Consider the following 18244-nt stretch of genomic DNA (forward strand, 5'->3'; position numbering starts at 1 on the left):
GGACGGGCCTGTGGGCCTCCTGCTGGGGGACGACGGACCTGTGGGCCTCCTTTTTTTAGTAAAGAGGAAGGAGAGGCATAGGTGAAGGGAAGTATAGAAGTGGGAAATACAGTGAGAGGTATGAAAGCAGGCGGGCTGTCCGCCTTGCTGACACGATGTGTGGGTGTTGGCAGCTAAGCTAAGCTGGCTCCCTCTTGTCAGGGAGCTGTGAGTGTGTGAGAGGTTCTTCACATGTGTTTCACCATATATGGATGTCCATAGATGAATACTGTGTAGCATTCATATATACACACTCCGATGCTTCCACACACGTTGTTCTGTATAAGGCTCTTTATTTTATTATTATTATTTATCGAGTTGTTCATACATATATATATATATATATATATATATATATATATATATATAGACACTCTCAGCTTCATCAGTGTGGAGACATTATCCTTCATACTTAATATTAAGCTTCAAGGTCAATTAACAGATAAAGGGAGGAGATAAGAGACCGCCGTTGATTGTGTCTAAGGGAGGGTCAAGCCGGCCTCCACTTCTCAAAACCAATCGGAGAAGGATTATTGAAAATCGTTTTCAAGAAACGAAATTTTCTCGCGGAAAATTCTTGCTTGTATTTAAAGACGTTGTCCAGAACTGTTCCGGGAAGGTGGCTCCTAACTCGTCTTCCAGTGAGATCTGGCTCGTTTGGGCGAGGTGTAGGAGCCCCCTGGGTGTTACACCCGGGGCCCTCACCTGGTGTACACCCGGGGCCCTCACCTGGTGTACACCCGGGGCCCTCACCTGGTGTACACCCGGGGCCCCTCACCTGGTGTACACCCGGGGCCCTCACCTGGTGTACACCCGGGGCCCCTCACCTGGTGTACACCCGGGGCCCTCACCTGGTGTACACCCGGGGCCCTCACATGGTGTACACCCGGGGCCCTCACCTGGTGTACACCCGGGGCCCCTCACCTGGTGTACACCCGGGGCCCTCACCTGGTGTACACCCGGGGCCCCTCACCTGGTGTACACCCGGGGCCCTCACCTGGTGTACACCCGGGGCCCTCACATGGTGTACACCCGGGGCCCTCACCTGGTGTACACCCGGGGCCCTCACCTGGTGTACACCCGGGGCCCTCATCTGGTGTACACCCGGGCCCCTCACCTGGTGTACACCCGGGGCCCTCACCTGGTGTACACCCGGGGCCCTCACCTGGTGTACACCCGGGGCCCTCACATGGTGTACACCCGGGGCCCTCACCTGGTGTACACCCGGGGCCCTCACCTGGTGTACACCCGGGGCCCTCATCTGGTGTACACCCGGGCCCCTCACCTGGTGTACACCCGGGGCCCTCACCTGGTGTACACCCGGGGCCCTCACCTGGTGTACACCCGGGGCCCTCACCTAGTGTACACCCGGGGCCCTCACCTGGTGTACACCCGGGGCCCTCATCTGGTGTACACCCGGGGCCCTCACCTGGTGTACACCCGGGGCCCTCACCTGGTGTACACCCGGGGCCCTCACCTGGTGTACACCCGGGGCCCTCACCTGGTGTACACCCGGGGCCCTCACCTGGTGTACACCCGGGGCCCTCACCTGGTGTACACCCGGGGCCCTCACCTGGTGTACACCCGGGGCCCTCACCTGGTGTACACCCGGGGCCCCTCACCTGGTGTACACCCGGGGCCCTCACCTGGTGTACACCCGGGGCGCCTCACCTGGTGTACACCCGGGGCCCTCACCTGGTGTACACCCGGGGCCCTCACCTGGTGTACACCCGGGGCCCTCACCTGGTGTACACCCGGGGCCCTCACCTGGTGTACACCCGGGGCCCTCACCTGGTGTACACCCTGGGCCCTCACCTGGTGTACACCCGGGGCCCTCACCTGGTGTACACCCGGGGCCCTCACCTGGTGTACACCCGGGGCCCTCACCTGGTGTACACCCGGGGCCCTCACCTGGTGTACACCCGGGGCCCTCACCTGGTGTACACCCGGGGCCCTCACCTGGTGTACACCCGGGGCCCTCACCTGGTGTACACCCGGGGCCCTCACCTGGTGTACACCCGGGGCCCTCACCTGGTGTACACCCGGGGCCCTCACCTGGTCCATTATAACATCACAATATAACAGTAACATCACAATATAACAGCGACATCACAATATAACAGTAACATCACAATATAACAGTAACATCACAGTATAACAGTAACATCACAATATAACAGCGACATCACAATATAACAGTGACATCACAGTATAACAGTAACATCACAGTATAACAGTAACATCACAATATAACAGTAACATCACAATATAACAGTAACATCACAATATAACAGTAACATCACAGTATAACAGTAACATCACAATATAACAGTAACATCACAATATAACAGTGACATCACAATATAACAGCGACATCACAATGAGGTCGTCACGACGTCAGGTCGTCTCATGTCTTAATAACATTTATCTTTTTATCGTAATTTTCGCGCCCATGTCCCCTGGCGGCGGCTCTGGGAACCTCTGGCGGCGGCTGGGGACCTCTGGCGGGAATACCAATAACCTCTCACCACTAATGATCACTTAAACTATTGCACGCCTTCACCTGTATTAACAAGCCGTTGGTCCACAACCCACTGGACCCGAGTTCGATTCCCGGGGCAAATAATGGGCCCTTAAATCGGATGTTTTAAGTTTATGTTTATATCTGGGTGTGGGGGGGAGGAGCTGGTTGGGCTATTTTAGACGCCATGCGGGCTAGTGGCTTTACAAGAATGTAAGTCAACTTAATTTCTATGTTCTCTGTTAACCTCTAATGTAACTTCTTGTATGTAAATAAATAGTACTGGCACCACTGGAGACAGTAGTGGCAACACTGGAGACAGTAGTGGCAACACTGGACACAGTAGTGGCAACACTGGAGACAGTAGTGGCATCACTGGAGACAGTAGTGGCACCACTGGAGACAGTAGTGGCATCACTGGAGACAGTAGTGGCAACACTGGAGACAGTAGTGGCACCACTGGAGACAGTAGTGGCAACACTGGAGACAGTAGTGGCATCACTGGAGACAGTAGTGGCAACACTGGAGACAGTAGTGGCATCACTGGAGACAGTAGTGGCAACACTGGAGACAGTAGTGGCACCACTGGAGACAGTAGTGGCAACACTGGAGACAGTAGTGGCATCACTGGAGACAGTAGTGGCAACACTGGAGACAGTAGTGGCAGCACTGGAGACAGTAGTGGCAACACTGGAGACAGAAGTGGCAACACTGGAGACAGTAGTGGCAACACTGGAGACAGTAGTGGCAACACTGGAGACAGTAGTGGCAACACTGGAGACAGTAGTGGCAACACTGGAGACAGAAGTGGCAACACTGGAGACAGTAGTGGCAACACTGGAGACAGTAGTGGCAACACTGGAGACAGTAGTGGCAACACTGGAGACAGTAGTGGCAACACTGGAGACAGTAGTGGCAACACTGGACACAGTAGTGGCAACACTGGAGACAGTAGTGGCATCACTGGAGACAGTAGTGGCAACACTGGAGACAGTAGTGGCATCACTGGAGACAGTAGTGGCAACACTGGAGACAGTAGTGGCACCACTGGAGACAGTAGTGGCAACACTGGAGACAGTAGTGGCATCACTGGAGACAGTAGTGGCAACACTGGAGACAGTAGTGGCATCACTGGAGACAGTAGTGGCAACACTGGAGACAGTAGTGGCACCACTGGAGACAGTAGTGGCAACACTGGAGACAGTAGTGGCATCACTGGAGACAGTAGTGGCAACACTGGAGACAGTAGTGGCAACACTGGAGACAGTAGTGGCAACACTGGAGACAGTAGTGGCAACACTGGAGACAGTAGTGGCATCACTGGAGACAGTAGTGGCAACACTGGACACAACACTGGACACAACACTGGACACAACACTGGACACAACACTGGACACAACACTGGACACAACAAACACAACACTGGACACAACACTGGACACAACACTGGACACAACACTGGACACAACACTGGACACAACACTGGACACAACAAACACAACACTGGACACAACACTGGACACAACACTGGACACAACACTGGACACAACACTGGACACAACACTGGACACAACAAACACAACACTGGACACAACACTGGACACAACACTGGACACAACACTGGACACAACACTGGACACAACAAACACAACACTGGACACAACACTGGACACAACAAACACAACACTGGACACAACACTGGACACAACACTGGACACAACAAACACAACACTGGACACAACACTGGACACAACACTGGACACAACACTGGACACAACAAACACAACACTGGACACAACACTGGACACAACACTGGACACAACACTGGACACAACACTGGACACAACAAACACAACACTGGACACAACACTGGACACAACACTGGACACAACAAACACAACACTGGACACAACACTGGACACAACACTGGACACAACACTGGACACAACACTGGACACAACACTGGACACAACACTGGACACAACACTGGACACAACACTGGACACAACAAACACAACACTGGACACAACACTGGACACAACACTGGACACAACAAACACAACACTGGACACAACACTGGACACAACACTGGACACAACAAACACAACACTGGACACAATGGGTGCTTGATGAGTGTTGCTGGTGTCTCAACACCTGTTGGTGCTGTCAGTAACACCTTCTGCTACTGTCAGTAACACCTTCTGCTACTGTCAGTAACACCTTCTGCTACTGTCAGTAACACCTTCTGCTACTGTCAGTAACACCTTCTGCTACTGTCAGTAACACCTGCTACTGTCAGTAACACCTTCTGCTACTGTCAGTAACACCTTCTGCTACTGTCAGTAACACCTTCTGCTACTGTCAGTAACACCTTCTGCTACTCCCAGTAACATCAATGTAGTAACTGGATGGCGGAATATCGCAGGGACAGTGAGCACAAGTGTTCCGTACAGAGAGATGAGTGTACACTTCACAGCTCCACCAGCACAGTCAGCGAGCACAGGTGACAGTCAGCGAGCACAGGTGACAGTCAGCGAGCACAGGTGACAGTCAGCGAGCACAGGTGACAGCCTGGGCTCGGGGGCGGCCGCTACACACATACCAACACCGTAACAAGTGACTGGAAGATCTTTAATAAGTTTATGCATCAGAAGGTTAAACAACAAGGGGCTGAGGACTCCTCCTTGTGGAGCGCCCACCTCAAAGTGTTTATTCTCGCTGCTTTTAACACCATTAAACAAAACATATCCTGTTTGATTCGACAAGTAATCAAACTTGTCCCCCTGGGGGAGGGTGAAGGCAAGGGCGTGGGGAGGAGGGTGTGGAGGCGTGGGCAAGAGGTGCTGTAGTCGAAGGAAGGCGGGTGGGGGGTGGGAGGCGTGTGGGGGGGTGTGGGGGCGTGGAGGCGTGGGCAAGAGGTGCTGTAGCCGAAGGAAGGCGTGTGGGGGTTGGGAGGCGTGTGGGGGGGTGTGGGGGCGTGGGGAGGAGGGTGTGGAGGCGTGGGCAAGAGGTGCTGTAGCCGAAGGAAGGCGTGTGGGGGTTGGGAGGCGTGTAGGGGCGTGTGGGGGGTGTGGGGGCGTGGGGAGGCGTGTGGGGGGTGTGGGGGGGTGTGGGGGCGTGTGGGGGGTGGGGGGGGGGGTGGGCACAATAAGTGGCGCCACCTGGAGTGTTTGTGGCTGGGGTGAGCGGGTTCACCTGGCGTCAACAAAATCAGGAAAGTTCCATCAGTACAAGAGGTCACTCAGTGGCCGGGCAGCACCTCCGGCCACAACAGCCAGCTAGCACCGCCGGCCACAACAGCCGGCCAGCACCGTCGGCCAGCACCGTCGGCCAGCACCGTCGGCCAGCACCGTCGGCCAGCACAGCCGGCCAGCACCGTCAGCCAGCACCGTCGACCAGCACCGTCGGCCAGCACCGTCGGCCAGCACCGTCAGCCAGCACCGTCGACCAGCACCGTCGGCCAGCACCGTCGGCCAGCAAAGCCGGCCAGCACAGCCGGCCAGCACAGCCGGCCAGCACAGCCGGCCAGCACAGCCGGCCAGCACAGCCGGCCAGTACCTCTGCCCGACACTCACACCTCCCACACAAAATAACTGTAAACGTGAATAATCTCATCTATAAAAAAGTAGAATTCAGAATTTCTTGTCTTAATTTAATAATTTTATGTTTTCTCTTTTGAATATGGGAATCATTTTGTTATTTGTAGAGTTTGTCCAAGGAGTGAGAGCAATCCTACACACTCACCATCACTCACACACCTGCCTTCCCACATGTGTAGACATGTTCACGAACATGTACAGGTGAGGCTGTCATCAAATATAAGGAGTTTCGAGTGGGATATCTCTAGATGGGAATTATGCACAAAAAAGAAAACTTGCATCAGGAAGAATTAAATCCAAAGTCTGGTGGTTTCTGCTTAAAGAAACCAACAGATAGGGCCCTGAGGTCACAGTGCCTCTCCGCGCCTCACAAGGTACCTCACAACGCCTCACCGCAGTGTACTGACGTTTGAGTACCTGGTTGAAGAAGGGTTATTGAACTCGAGGAGGGGAACTGAAAACAAAAGGCTGGCATTCCGAAAGGGAAACTATGAGGAGATAAGAAAATTCCTAACAGATATAACATGGGAAACAGAGCTCAGGGAAAAGACGGCCCAAGACATGATGGAATTCATCACGCAGAAGTGCAAGGACGCAGCAAACAAGTTTGTCCTACTTCGAAAGGAAGACAACGAAATGAATATGAGAAACCCATGGTTTAATCAGAGATGTGGGCTAGCTAAGCAGCAAAGTAAAAGGGCGTGGAGAAAGTATAGGAATAACAGGACACTGGAGAGCAGAGAAAGATATCAGAATGCCAGGAATGAATGTCAGGTTGAGAAAAGAGGAAGAAAGACAATACGAAAATGATATCGCAAGCAAGGCAAAGACTTAACCTAAATTGCTGCACAGCCACATCAGGAGAAAAACAACAGTAAAGGAACAGGTTATGAAATTAAGGATAGGGGCGGACGGATTCACTACAACCGACAAGGAAGTGTGCGAGGAACCGAATAAGAAATTCCAGGAGGTCTTCACTTTAGAGCAAGGAGAAATTCCAAAGATAAGAGAGGAAACAGTTAACCAGGAACCACTAGAAGAGTTTGAGATTACCAGCGGGGAAGTAAGGAAGTGTTTACCAGAGTTGGATGTGACAAAGGCTATAGGCCCAAATGGAATCTTCCCTTGGATACTAAAGGAAGGAGCAGAAGCACTGTGCCTCCCACTCTCCATAGTGTATAACAAATCACTGGCAACAGGGGAACTGGCAAGAATTTGGAAAGCGGCTAATGTAGTCCCGATAAACAAGAAAGGGGATAGACAAGAGGCCCTGAACTACAGGCCAGTGTCCCTAACTTGCATACCATGCAAGCTGATGGAGAAGATTGTGCGAAAAAAACTAATGGAACATCTGGAGTGAAAGAACTTTGTAGCACAGCATCAACATGGGTTCAGGGATAGCAAGTCCTGCCTTAATTAATTGAATTCTACGACCAGGCAATAAAAATCAGGCAAGAAAGATAGGAGTGGGCAGACTGCATATTTTTGGATTGCCAGAAAGTCTTTGACACAGTACCACACAAGAGGCTAGTGAAACAGCTGGAAATGCAGGCTGGAGTGAAAGGGAAGGTACTCCATTGGATAAGGGGCTACCTAAGCAACAGAAGACAGCGAGTCACTGTGAAGAGTGAGGTCTCAGACTGGCGAGACGTCACCAATGTAATCCCGCAGGGTTTAGTCCTTGGACCTATACTGTTTCTGCATGATATATGTAAATGATCTCCCAGAGGGTATAGACTCGTACCTCTCACTGTTTGCTGGTGATGCAAAAATTATGAGGAAGATTAAAACAGAGGAGGATAGTAGGATGCTACAAGATGACTTAGACAGACTAAATGAATGGTCCAATAAATGACTGCTAAAGTTCAACCCGAGTAAATGCAAAGCAATGAAACTAGGCGGTGGAAACAGGAGGCCAGACACAGGATACAGAATAGGAGATGAAGTACTTAATGAAACGGACAGAGAGAAAGATCTAGGAGATAATATCACACCAAACCTGTCTCCTGAAGCCCACATAAAAAGAATTACGTCTGCGGCATATGCGAGGCTGGCTAACATCAGAACAGCCTTCAGGAACCTGTGTAAGGAATCATTCAGAATCTTGAATACCACATATGTAAGACCAATCCTGGAGTATGCAGCCCCAGCATGTAGCCCGTACTTTGTCAAGCACAAAACAAAGCTGGAAAAAGTTCAGAGGTATGCCACTAGGCTAGTCCCAGAACTAAGAGGCATGAGTTACGAGGAAAGGCTGCGGGAAATGCATCTCACGACATTGGGAGACAGAAGAGTAAGGGGAGACATGATCACTACCTACAAAATTCACCGGGGAATTGACAGGGTAGACAAGGATAATCTGTTTAACACTGGTGGTACGCGAACAAAGGGACACAGGTGGAGACTGAGTACCCACATGAGCCACAGGGTCGTTAGAAAGAACTTTTTCAGTGTCAGAGTGGTTAACAGATGGAATGCATTAGGCAGTGATGTGGTGGAGGCTGACTCCATACACAGTTTTAAATGTAGATATGATAGAGCCCAGTAGGCTCAGGAACCTGAACATCAGATGATTGACAGTTGAGAGGCGGAACCAAAGAGCCAAAGCTCAACCCCCGCAAGCACAAATAGTTGAGTACAACATGGGGTCCCTTACAACCAGCAGGGAGGGCCCTGAGGGCACGGTGCCTCTCCTCCACACACAACATGGGGTCCCTTACAACCAGCAGGGAGGGCCCTGAGGACACGGTGCCTCTCCTCCCCTCACAACATGGGGTCCCTTACAACCAGCAGGGAGGGCCCTGAGGACACGGTGCCTCTCCTCCACACACAACATGGGGTCCCTTACAACCAGCAGGTGGGGCCCTGAGGACACGGTGCCTCTCCTCCACACACAACATGGGGTCCCTTACAACCAGCAGGGAGGGCCCTGAGGGCACGGTGCCTCTCCTCACCTCACAACATGGGGTCCCTTACAACCAGCAGGGAGGGCCCTGAGGGCACGGTGCCTCTCCTCACCTCACAACATGGGGTCCCTTACAACCAGCAGGGAGGGCCCTGAGGACACGGTGCCTCTCCTCACCTCACAACATGGGGTCCCTTACAACCAGCAGGGAGGGCCCTGAGGGCACGGTGCCTCTCCTCCACACACAACATGGGGTCCCTTACAACCAGCAGGCGGGGCCCTGAGGACACGATGCCTCTCCTCCACACACAACATGGGGTCCCTTACAACCAGCAGGCGGGGCCCTGAGAACACGATGCCTCTCCTCCACACACAACATGGGGTCCCTTACAACCAGCAGGGAGGGCCCTGAGGACACGATGCCTCTCCTCCACACACAACATGGGGTCCCTTACAACCAGCAGGTGGGGCCCTGAGGACACGATGCCTCTCCTCACCTCACAACATGGGGTCCCTTACAACCAGCAGGCGGGGCCCTGAGGACACGATGCCTCTCCTCCACACACAACATGGGGTCCCTTACAACCAGCAGGCGGGGCCCTGAGGACACGATGCCTCTCCTCCACACACAACATGGGGTCCCTTACAACCAGCAGGTGGGGCCCTGAGGACACGGTGCCTCTCCTCCACACACAACATGGGGTCCCTTACAACCAGCAGGTGGGGCCCTGAGGGCACGGTGCCTCTCCTCCACACACAACATGGGGTCCCTTACAACCAGCAGGCGGGGCCCTGAGGGCACGGTGCCTCTCCTTCACACACAACATGGGGTCCCTTACAACCAGCAGGGAGGGCCCTGAGGACACGGTGCCTCTCCTCACCTCACAACATGGGGTCCCTTACAACCAGCAGGTGGGGCCCTGAGGACACGATGCCTCTCCTCACCTCACAACATGGGGTCCCTTACAACCAGCAGGTGGGGCCCTGAGGACACGGTGCCTCTCCTCCACACACAACATGGGGTCCTTTACAACCAGCAGGTGGGGCCCTGAGGGCACGGTGCCTCTCCTCCACACACAACATGGGGTCCCTTACAACCAGCAATCAGGACAAGGTTAACGGGTTGCAGTCCACCATCTCCTTAAGTCCCCTTGACATAGATAAGGTAGTGGAGCTAGATAAGGTCAACTGAAGACTGGTATGCAGGAGTGCAGGCCTCCTGACCTGCCTCTCACGCCTCTACTATGCTTTACCTCAAGTAATGTGCTCCTCCTTATGAAAGAAGGCAGATGTAGTTCCAGGTTACAAAGTGAAGAGTCGTCCAGTGGATGGCAGCCACAGACCAGTTACTTAAGACGTTTCCCCTTCATTATATCCTTATAACTTTGCATTTGGCTGAGTTAAAGATTATCAGCCATTTTTCAGACCATTTGTCAAGATCCTTTCTCAGGGATCTGTATTACTCTTCTGTTCTGAATCTTCTTATTAGTTTTGCTACATCTGCAAACGTTGATATGAATGCTTCAGTTTCCTCAGACAAGTCGTTGATATATATTGAAATCAACGGGACTGGACCAAGCACTGATCCTTCAGGTATTCCACAGCTTATCTTGCTCGACTCTGATAACTCCTCTTATCGTCGCCCTTTACTTCCTTCTTAAGGGGTCCGCCTTCACACACTTGACCAGTTCCAGATACACCAAACTCTCTAACTTGAGCAGAAATCTCTTGTCACCTTGTTGTAGAGCTGTAATAAGCTTGTCAAACGTAACTGTCCTTCCATAAATTCATACTGATGATTGGATAACATAATTCAGCTGTTCTAACTGTTGTACGGGTCAGTTTTGGCTCAATTTCTCTTGTAACTTGCGGGTCTTGTCTGACATTTATACTGACATCATATTTACCTTTTTCTGACAGTCTGGAAGCACTTTTTTATCCAGAGAAGAGTTAAATACTATAGTAAGGGGACTACACATTGCTTCTGCTACCTCCTTTAGTAACTGGGGTGACATCCTCTCTGGGTCTATGGCCTTGTCACATCCACTTTGTCTAGTTGTTTTCCTCTTCTGGCTTGTGTCAATACTTTTTCAGATGTGCCAATACGTTTTGCAGTACGAGAGTTTGGGCTGCTGATGGCGTGGCGGGAAAGTCAGTGGGAGTGACGCTTGGAACACGGGCCGGGCTGGGTGTGGCTGAGGGCGTCTGCGATTTATTTAAATCAAGTCCATGTTTGCACTCATTATTTGCCAGCCATTACTCTCATTATATTAATCATGTTATGTTATGCAGCTCAGGGCAGTACCCAATTTTATTGTGTTGTATTGGGTAAGGCCAGAGAAGGTTAAGGGATATCGTCCAAGAGTATGCCTCCTTCAGAGGTTGTAGGCCTACCTATAGGTCTATGTAATTCATATTCCTGCCAATGTGGGGTATGGAAAGTAAGGGACGAGAGAAAAGTAAGATACTACACCACGGCAGTCTCTGTGGTGTAGAGGTAAGACGCTCGCCTGGCGTTTCGCGAGCTCTTTGTCCTGGGTTCGTATCCTGGCCGGGGAGGATTTACTTGGCGCAAATCCTTAACTGTAGCCTCTGTTTAACTCAACAGTAAAATGTGTACTTGGTTGTAAAACGATTCATCGCGGGAGTCGTATTCCAGGGATCATAGGATTAAGGACTTCCCCGAAACCCTGCGCGAACTAGTGGTTGTACAAGAATGTAACAACTTGTGTATATATATAAGTAAAAAAAATAGAGTAAATGTAGGATAGGTAGTGCAAATGGGAGCGCACCTTTTGAATAGTTAGTTATTAATGGGGCCGCCCCATAGCTTGAGAAGGGCGGGAATATCGTCTTATGCAGTGGGATATACCCCATTAATGACCCAGCTATAACGGTCACTCCCAGGCTGGGTATGGCTGGTATAATGAACTAAACTAAATTACAACCGTTGCTCATATTTTCCAGAATCGGTCTCTGATGAGGAGGTGAGCGAGGAGTCGGCGTTGGAGCCCATGACGGTGCGGGCGCTGGTTGACCTGCTGCTGTCCGCCCCGCCCACGCCCCTAGACCCGCCCACGCCCCGCCTGCAGCACCACGCCCACGCCGACCTCGCCAGGATGCCCCTTAAGCGACAAGTTAGACAGGTTAGACGTCCTCACCGGCCTTGTGTGTGTGTTAGCTTAGTAACCTAGGTGTGTCTGGTCGTTTATATTGTTAGATGGCTTAGATAACGTTGGATATATTAGAGTGTGTGTTAGACAGCATAGTGTGAAGTATTCCCATGGTGTATAGATGTGTACCAGAGTTCCTTACCTACTTTAGAAGGGTTCAATACCTTTTCCTTCAACTGTGTCCGTATGCGCCAAGAGCTCCCAGTTTCCTTTAGCTTGGTGATACATGTGTCGGGGAAGGTCAGATCCTTCGCCTGGTTGAATACATGTATACTGTACACACACACATAATCTTGAGAAACGTAACGGTTGTGAGTAGGATCCAACTCAATAGCAGGTCTGGACTTCAGAGTTACTGTCACTTATTGTTGCACCGTTAATGTTGTTTGTGTTCCTCGGGATGGTTAAGGTCCTCTCCGTTGGTGCTTGTTTACACGTGTTACTTGCCGGCAGACAGCCTTGCTTAACTTACACAACCAGGTACAGTGATTTACCACACATTCAGCTGCTGTGACTTGCGTAGATCATATAGCCGAGTTAGTCACTTAGGTTACACACACCTTGAGTTACAGCCACGTAAGTTACATAACTTGAGTTACAGTCACTTAGGTTACATACACCTTGAGTTACAGTCACTTAGGTTACATACACCTTGAGTTACAGTCACTTAGGTTACACACACCTTGAGTTACAGTCACTTAGGTTACATACACCTTGAGTTACAGTCACGTGAGTTACATAGCTTGAGTTACAATATTGACTCTGGTCAAATTAGGCCTCACGCTTGCAACTAATTGTTTTTAATTTTGATTTGATTAAGTTGATTCACGCACATGTTAGGCTACATGCCGTTGTGTGATTCACGCACATGTTAGGCTACATGCCGTTGTGTGATTCACGCACATGTTAGGCTACATGCCGTTGTGTGATTCACGCACATGTTAGGCTACATGCCGTTGTGATTCACGCACATGTTAGGCTACATGCCGTTGTGTGATTCACGCACATGTTAGGCTACATGCCGTTGTGTGATTCACGCACATGTTAGGCTACATGCCGTTGTGTGATTCACGCACATGTTAGGCTACATGCCGTTGTGTGATTCACGCACATGTTAGGCTACATGCCGTTGTGTGATTCACGCACATGTTAGGCTACATGCCGTTGTGTGATTCACGCACATGTTAGGCTACACGCCGTTGTGTGATTCACGCACATGTTAGGCTACATGCCGTTGTGTGAATTATTGGTGTCTTAACAAAATCCAGATTTGTTTTTGTTGTGTTAGTGTATAGGTTAAATGCTTTCCTTGATTGGTTGATGCGTTCATTAGGCTCTTTTTCCAATGTGCATAACTTAATGTAGTTATAGATATGTCTTTCTGTTTATTTAACATTTACATGTTAAATTCCTTCCCTCAGTTAGTGCAGTTTAATTTAGTACATCGCGCTGTAATATTAATCCTGAGTTAAATCCGTTTTACCAATGATAACACGTGCATCTTCAATGATAACACGTGTATCTCCAATGATAACACATTCATCTCCAATGATAACACATGTATCTCCAATGATAACACATGCATCTCCAATGGTAACACATGCATCTCCAATGATAACACATGCATCTCCAATGATAACACATGTATCTCCAATGATAACACATTCATCTCCAATGATAACACATGCATCTCCAATGATAACACATGCATCTCCAATGATAACACATGCATCTCCAATGATAACACATGTATCTTAAAATGTGTTTAGGAGTGCGTGTTTCTGGGCGAGGCGCGAGGCAGGAGCCTAGTCTTTTATGACGGGAGAACACGCGGACAGTAATGAAGGGGGGGGGAGGGGGGGGGGGGGTAGGAAGGGCTTAGGGCACCAAGCAGCCCTTAATGAGGGCGAGGGCCGGTGTCACTTGGACCTAATGGGTCACCTCTCCACCTTGCTGACGCCTCACAAAGGAAGTGTAAATTAGCGTGCAGTGTGAGGGAACATTGGCGCCTCTGTACGCTTCACCGCCGTCATCTTGTCCCCCCCAAATAGCTCAAATTCCAGGAATATATTTGATTATATATATACAAATTATTGTCAAAATATATCAAAAGTATATTTCCAATATAATTAACTATAGACGAGTTTAATTACTACAGTTAAGTTTAAGGTAATTAATACAAATTTAAATAATCGATTGAAGACAAATTTAGCTACGATTCAACCTTTGTATAATTTGTCAAGCGTTGTGGCATAGGAGGCGATGTAGGAGTTAACACTAAGTCAGGTTAAGCTCCACTGGGTGAGGACACCGATCGGATGAGTGACCGCATAGTTGTAACCTCGACACGGAAACTGCGTGGTTTAATCTACTGTTGTCCTGATGGCCGGCCTTACAGGACCACGGCCGGCCTTACAGGACCGTGGCCGGCCTTACAGGACCACGGCCGGCCTTACAGGACCGTGGCCGGCCTTACAGGACCGTGGCCGACCTTACAGGACCGTGGCCGGCCTTACAGGACCGTGGCCGGCCTTACAGGACCGTGGCCGACCTTACAGGACCACGGCCGGCCTTACAGGACCACGGCCGGCCTTACAGGACCGTGGCCGGCCTTACAGGACCACGGCCGACCTTACAGGACCACGGCCGGCCTTACAGGACCGTGGCCGACCTTACAGGACCGTGGCCGACCTTACAGGACCAAGGCCGACCTTACAGGACCACGGCCGGCCTTACAGGACCGCGGCCGACCTTATAGGACCGCGGCCGACCTTACAGGACCACGGCCGGCCTTACAGGACCGTGACCGACCTTACAGGACCGTGGCCGACCTTACAGGACCACGGCCGACCTTACAGGACCACGGCCGGCCTTACAGGACCACGGCCGGCCTTACAGGACCGTGGCCGGCCTTACAGGACCGTGGCCGGCCTTACAGGACCGTGGCCGACCTTACAGGACCACGGCCGGCCTTACAGGACCACGGCCGGCCTTACAGGACCGTGGCCGACCTTACAGGACCACGGCCGACCTTACAGGACCACGGCCGGCCTTACAGGACCACGGCCGGCCTTACAGGACCGTGGCCGGCCTTACAGGACCACGGCCGACCTTACAGGACCACGGCCGGCCTTACAGGACCGTGGCCGACCTTACAGGACCGTGGCCGACCTTACAGGACCACGGCCGACCTTACAGGACCACGGCCGGCCTTACAGGACCACAGCCGGCCTTACAGGACCACGGCCGACCTTACAGGACCACGGCCGACCTTATAGGACCGCGGCCGACCTTACAGGACCACGGCCGGCCTTACAGGACCGTGACCGGCCTTACAGGACCGTGGCCGACCTTACAGGACCACGGCCGACCTTACAGGACCACGGCCGGCCTTACAGGACCACGGCCGGCCTTACAGGACCGTGGCCGGCCTTACAGGACCGTGGCCGGCCTTACAGGACCGTGGCCGACCTTACAGGACCACGGCCGGCCTTACAGGACCACGGCCGGCCTTACAGGACCGTGGCCGACCTTACAGGACCACGGCCGACCTTACAGGACCACGGCCGACCTTACAGGACCACGGCCGGCCTTACAGGACCACGGCCGGCCTTACAGGACCGTGGCCGACCTTACAGGACCACGGCCGACCTTACAGGACCACGGCCGATCTTATAGGACCACGGCCGGCCTTACAGGACCGTGGCCGGCCTTACAGGACCGTGGCCGGCCTTACAGGACCGTGGCCGGCCTTACAGGACCACGGCCGGCCTTACAGGACCACGGCCGACCTTACAGGACCACGGCCGACCTTACAGGACCGTGGCCGACCTTACAGGACCGTGGCCGGCCTATCAGGGCCATGGCCGACCTTACAGGACCACGGCCGGCCTTACAGGACCGTGTTCGACCTTACAGGACCACGGCCGACCTTACAGGACCGTGGCCGGCCTATCAGGGCCACGGCCGACCTTACAGGACCAAGGCCGGCCTTACAAGACCGTGGCCGACCTTACAGGACCACGGCCGGCCTTACAGGACCACAGCTGACCTTACAGGACCACGGCCGACCTTACAGGACCACAGCCGACCTTACAGGACCACAGCCGACCTTACAGGACCACAGCCGACCTTACAGGACCACGGCCGACCTTACAGGACCACAGCCGACCTTACAGGACCACGGCCGACCTTACAGGACAACGGCCGACCTTATAGGACCACGGCCGATCTTACAGGACCACGGCCGACCTTACAGGACCGTGGCCGACCTTACAGGACCGTGGCCGACCTTATAGGACCACGGCCGACCTTACAGGACCACGGCCGACTTTACAGGAACACGTCCGGCCTTACAGGACCACGGCCGACTTTACAGGAACACGTCCGACCTTACAGGACCACGGCCGACTCTACAGGAACAAGTCCGGCCTTACAGGACCACGTCCGGCCTTACAGGACCATGTCCGGCCTTATAGGACCACGGCCGGCCTTACAGGACAGTGGCCGACTTTACAGGATCGCGCCTGGCCAGCACGCATCTATGGAGCCATTATGGCTTTATAACTAATGACCTCTGATAACAGTGTTGCAGGCAAGTCAGTGCCAAAGTTTCAAGTCAGTGCCAAAGTTTGTCTCAAAAGACCGGCATTTAGTTAACGTTATTTAAAAATATATTTTATTACGGTATCAGTGACATTCAGGGCCCAGAATACCTAAAGCCTTAATTTACCGCTTAAGCTCAGTTAACTCGGACGAGAATATATTGCTGCTCATCTTAAGTCCAATTTGAACAGTTCTCTGCGTTTTTTATGTCTGTACCATATATATATATATAATGTGGGTGTGATGCGGCCCTTGATCTGTTCCACAGGGGCATAGGCTGCCCTCAGAGCACACGCTGCCCTCAGGGCATAGGCTGCCCTCAGGGCATAGGCTGCCCTCAGGGCATAGGCTGCCCTCAGGGCATAGGCTGCCCTCAGAGCATAGGCTGCCCTCAGGGCATAGGCTGCCCTCAGGGCATAGGCTGCCCTCAAGGCATAGGCTGCCCTCAGGGCATAGGCTGCCCTCAGGGCATAGGCTGCCCTCAGGGCATAGGCTGCCCTCAGGGCATAGGCTGCCCTCAGGGCATTGGCTGCCCTCAGGGCATAGGCTGCCCTCAGAGCATAGGCTGCCCTCAGGGCATAGGCTGCCCTCAAGGCATAGGCTGCCCTCAGGGCATAGGCTGCCCTCAGGGCATAGGCTGCCCTCAGGGCATTATCTGCCCTCAGGGCATAGGCTGCCCTCAGGGCATAGGCTGCCCTCAGGGCATTATCTGCCCTCAGGGCATAGGCTGCCCTCAGGGCATAGGCTGCCCTCAGGGCATAGGCTGCCCTCAGGGCATAGGCTGCCCTCAGGGCATAGGCTGCCCTCAGGGCATAGGCTGCCCTCAGGGCATAGGCTGCCCTCAGGGCATTATCTGCCCTCAGGGCATTGGCTGTGGAAATTTCCCAGCAGGTGTTTAGTTATATTAAGAGTAATTATTATTGAGTGGCCTGTATGAATGATCTATATACCTGCTACGTGTTACCACTCACATAACTTTTGCGAGGTTGATTAAATATTGCTAAATCCACCTTATAATATTATGTAATCATGAGGTTAGTAAATCACGATCAATAATATTTTCTATAAAGTTAGCGGAATAATTAATAACTAAGTTAGGAGGGCTTAGGTGCCGAGTAGGTTTGTGTTTGTAACGTCAGGGGGAACTTCTCAAGAGTCAGGCCAAATTCTGGCCTCAAAGTCGGGGTGTCGAACCCCCGTGAACACCATCAGCTGAGGCGGCTGGCTCCCGGTTGCTTCTCTCCACTCTGCGGATAACATACAATGTAACTCCTGCAGTACTAATATTTCTCCGATTAATCTCAAATGAATAGATTAACTGTCTAATAGACCTAAACTTACGCTGGACGTTTAAATTCTCCTGCGGCGTAACGGCCGGCCTATTCTATCACTAAATATCGCC

The 18244-nt window shown here is 52.2% G+C and overlaps 1 protein-coding gene across 1 annotated transcript in view; it reads left to right on the forward strand.

Annotated features, from left to right (window-relative positions):
* LOC138365324 (uncharacterized) overlaps nt 1-18244 on the forward strand; it is a 128950-nt gene that overhangs the window by 34528 nt on the left and 76178 nt on the right. Inside the window, exon 2 of the mRNA XM_069325617.1 lies at nt 12032-12210. Within this exon, the coding sequence (XP_069181718.1) occupies nt 12032-12210 (179 nt within the window). The remainder of the gene's footprint in view (nt 1-12031; nt 12211-18244) is intronic.

The sequence above is a fragment of the Procambarus clarkii genome, chromosome 16 (assembly GCF_040958095.1).
Source record: "Procambarus clarkii isolate CNS0578487 chromosome 16, FALCON_Pclarkii_2.0, whole genome shotgun sequence".
NCBI classification, from domain to species: Eukaryota; Metazoa; Arthropoda; class Malacostraca; order Decapoda; family Cambaridae; genus Procambarus; species Procambarus clarkii.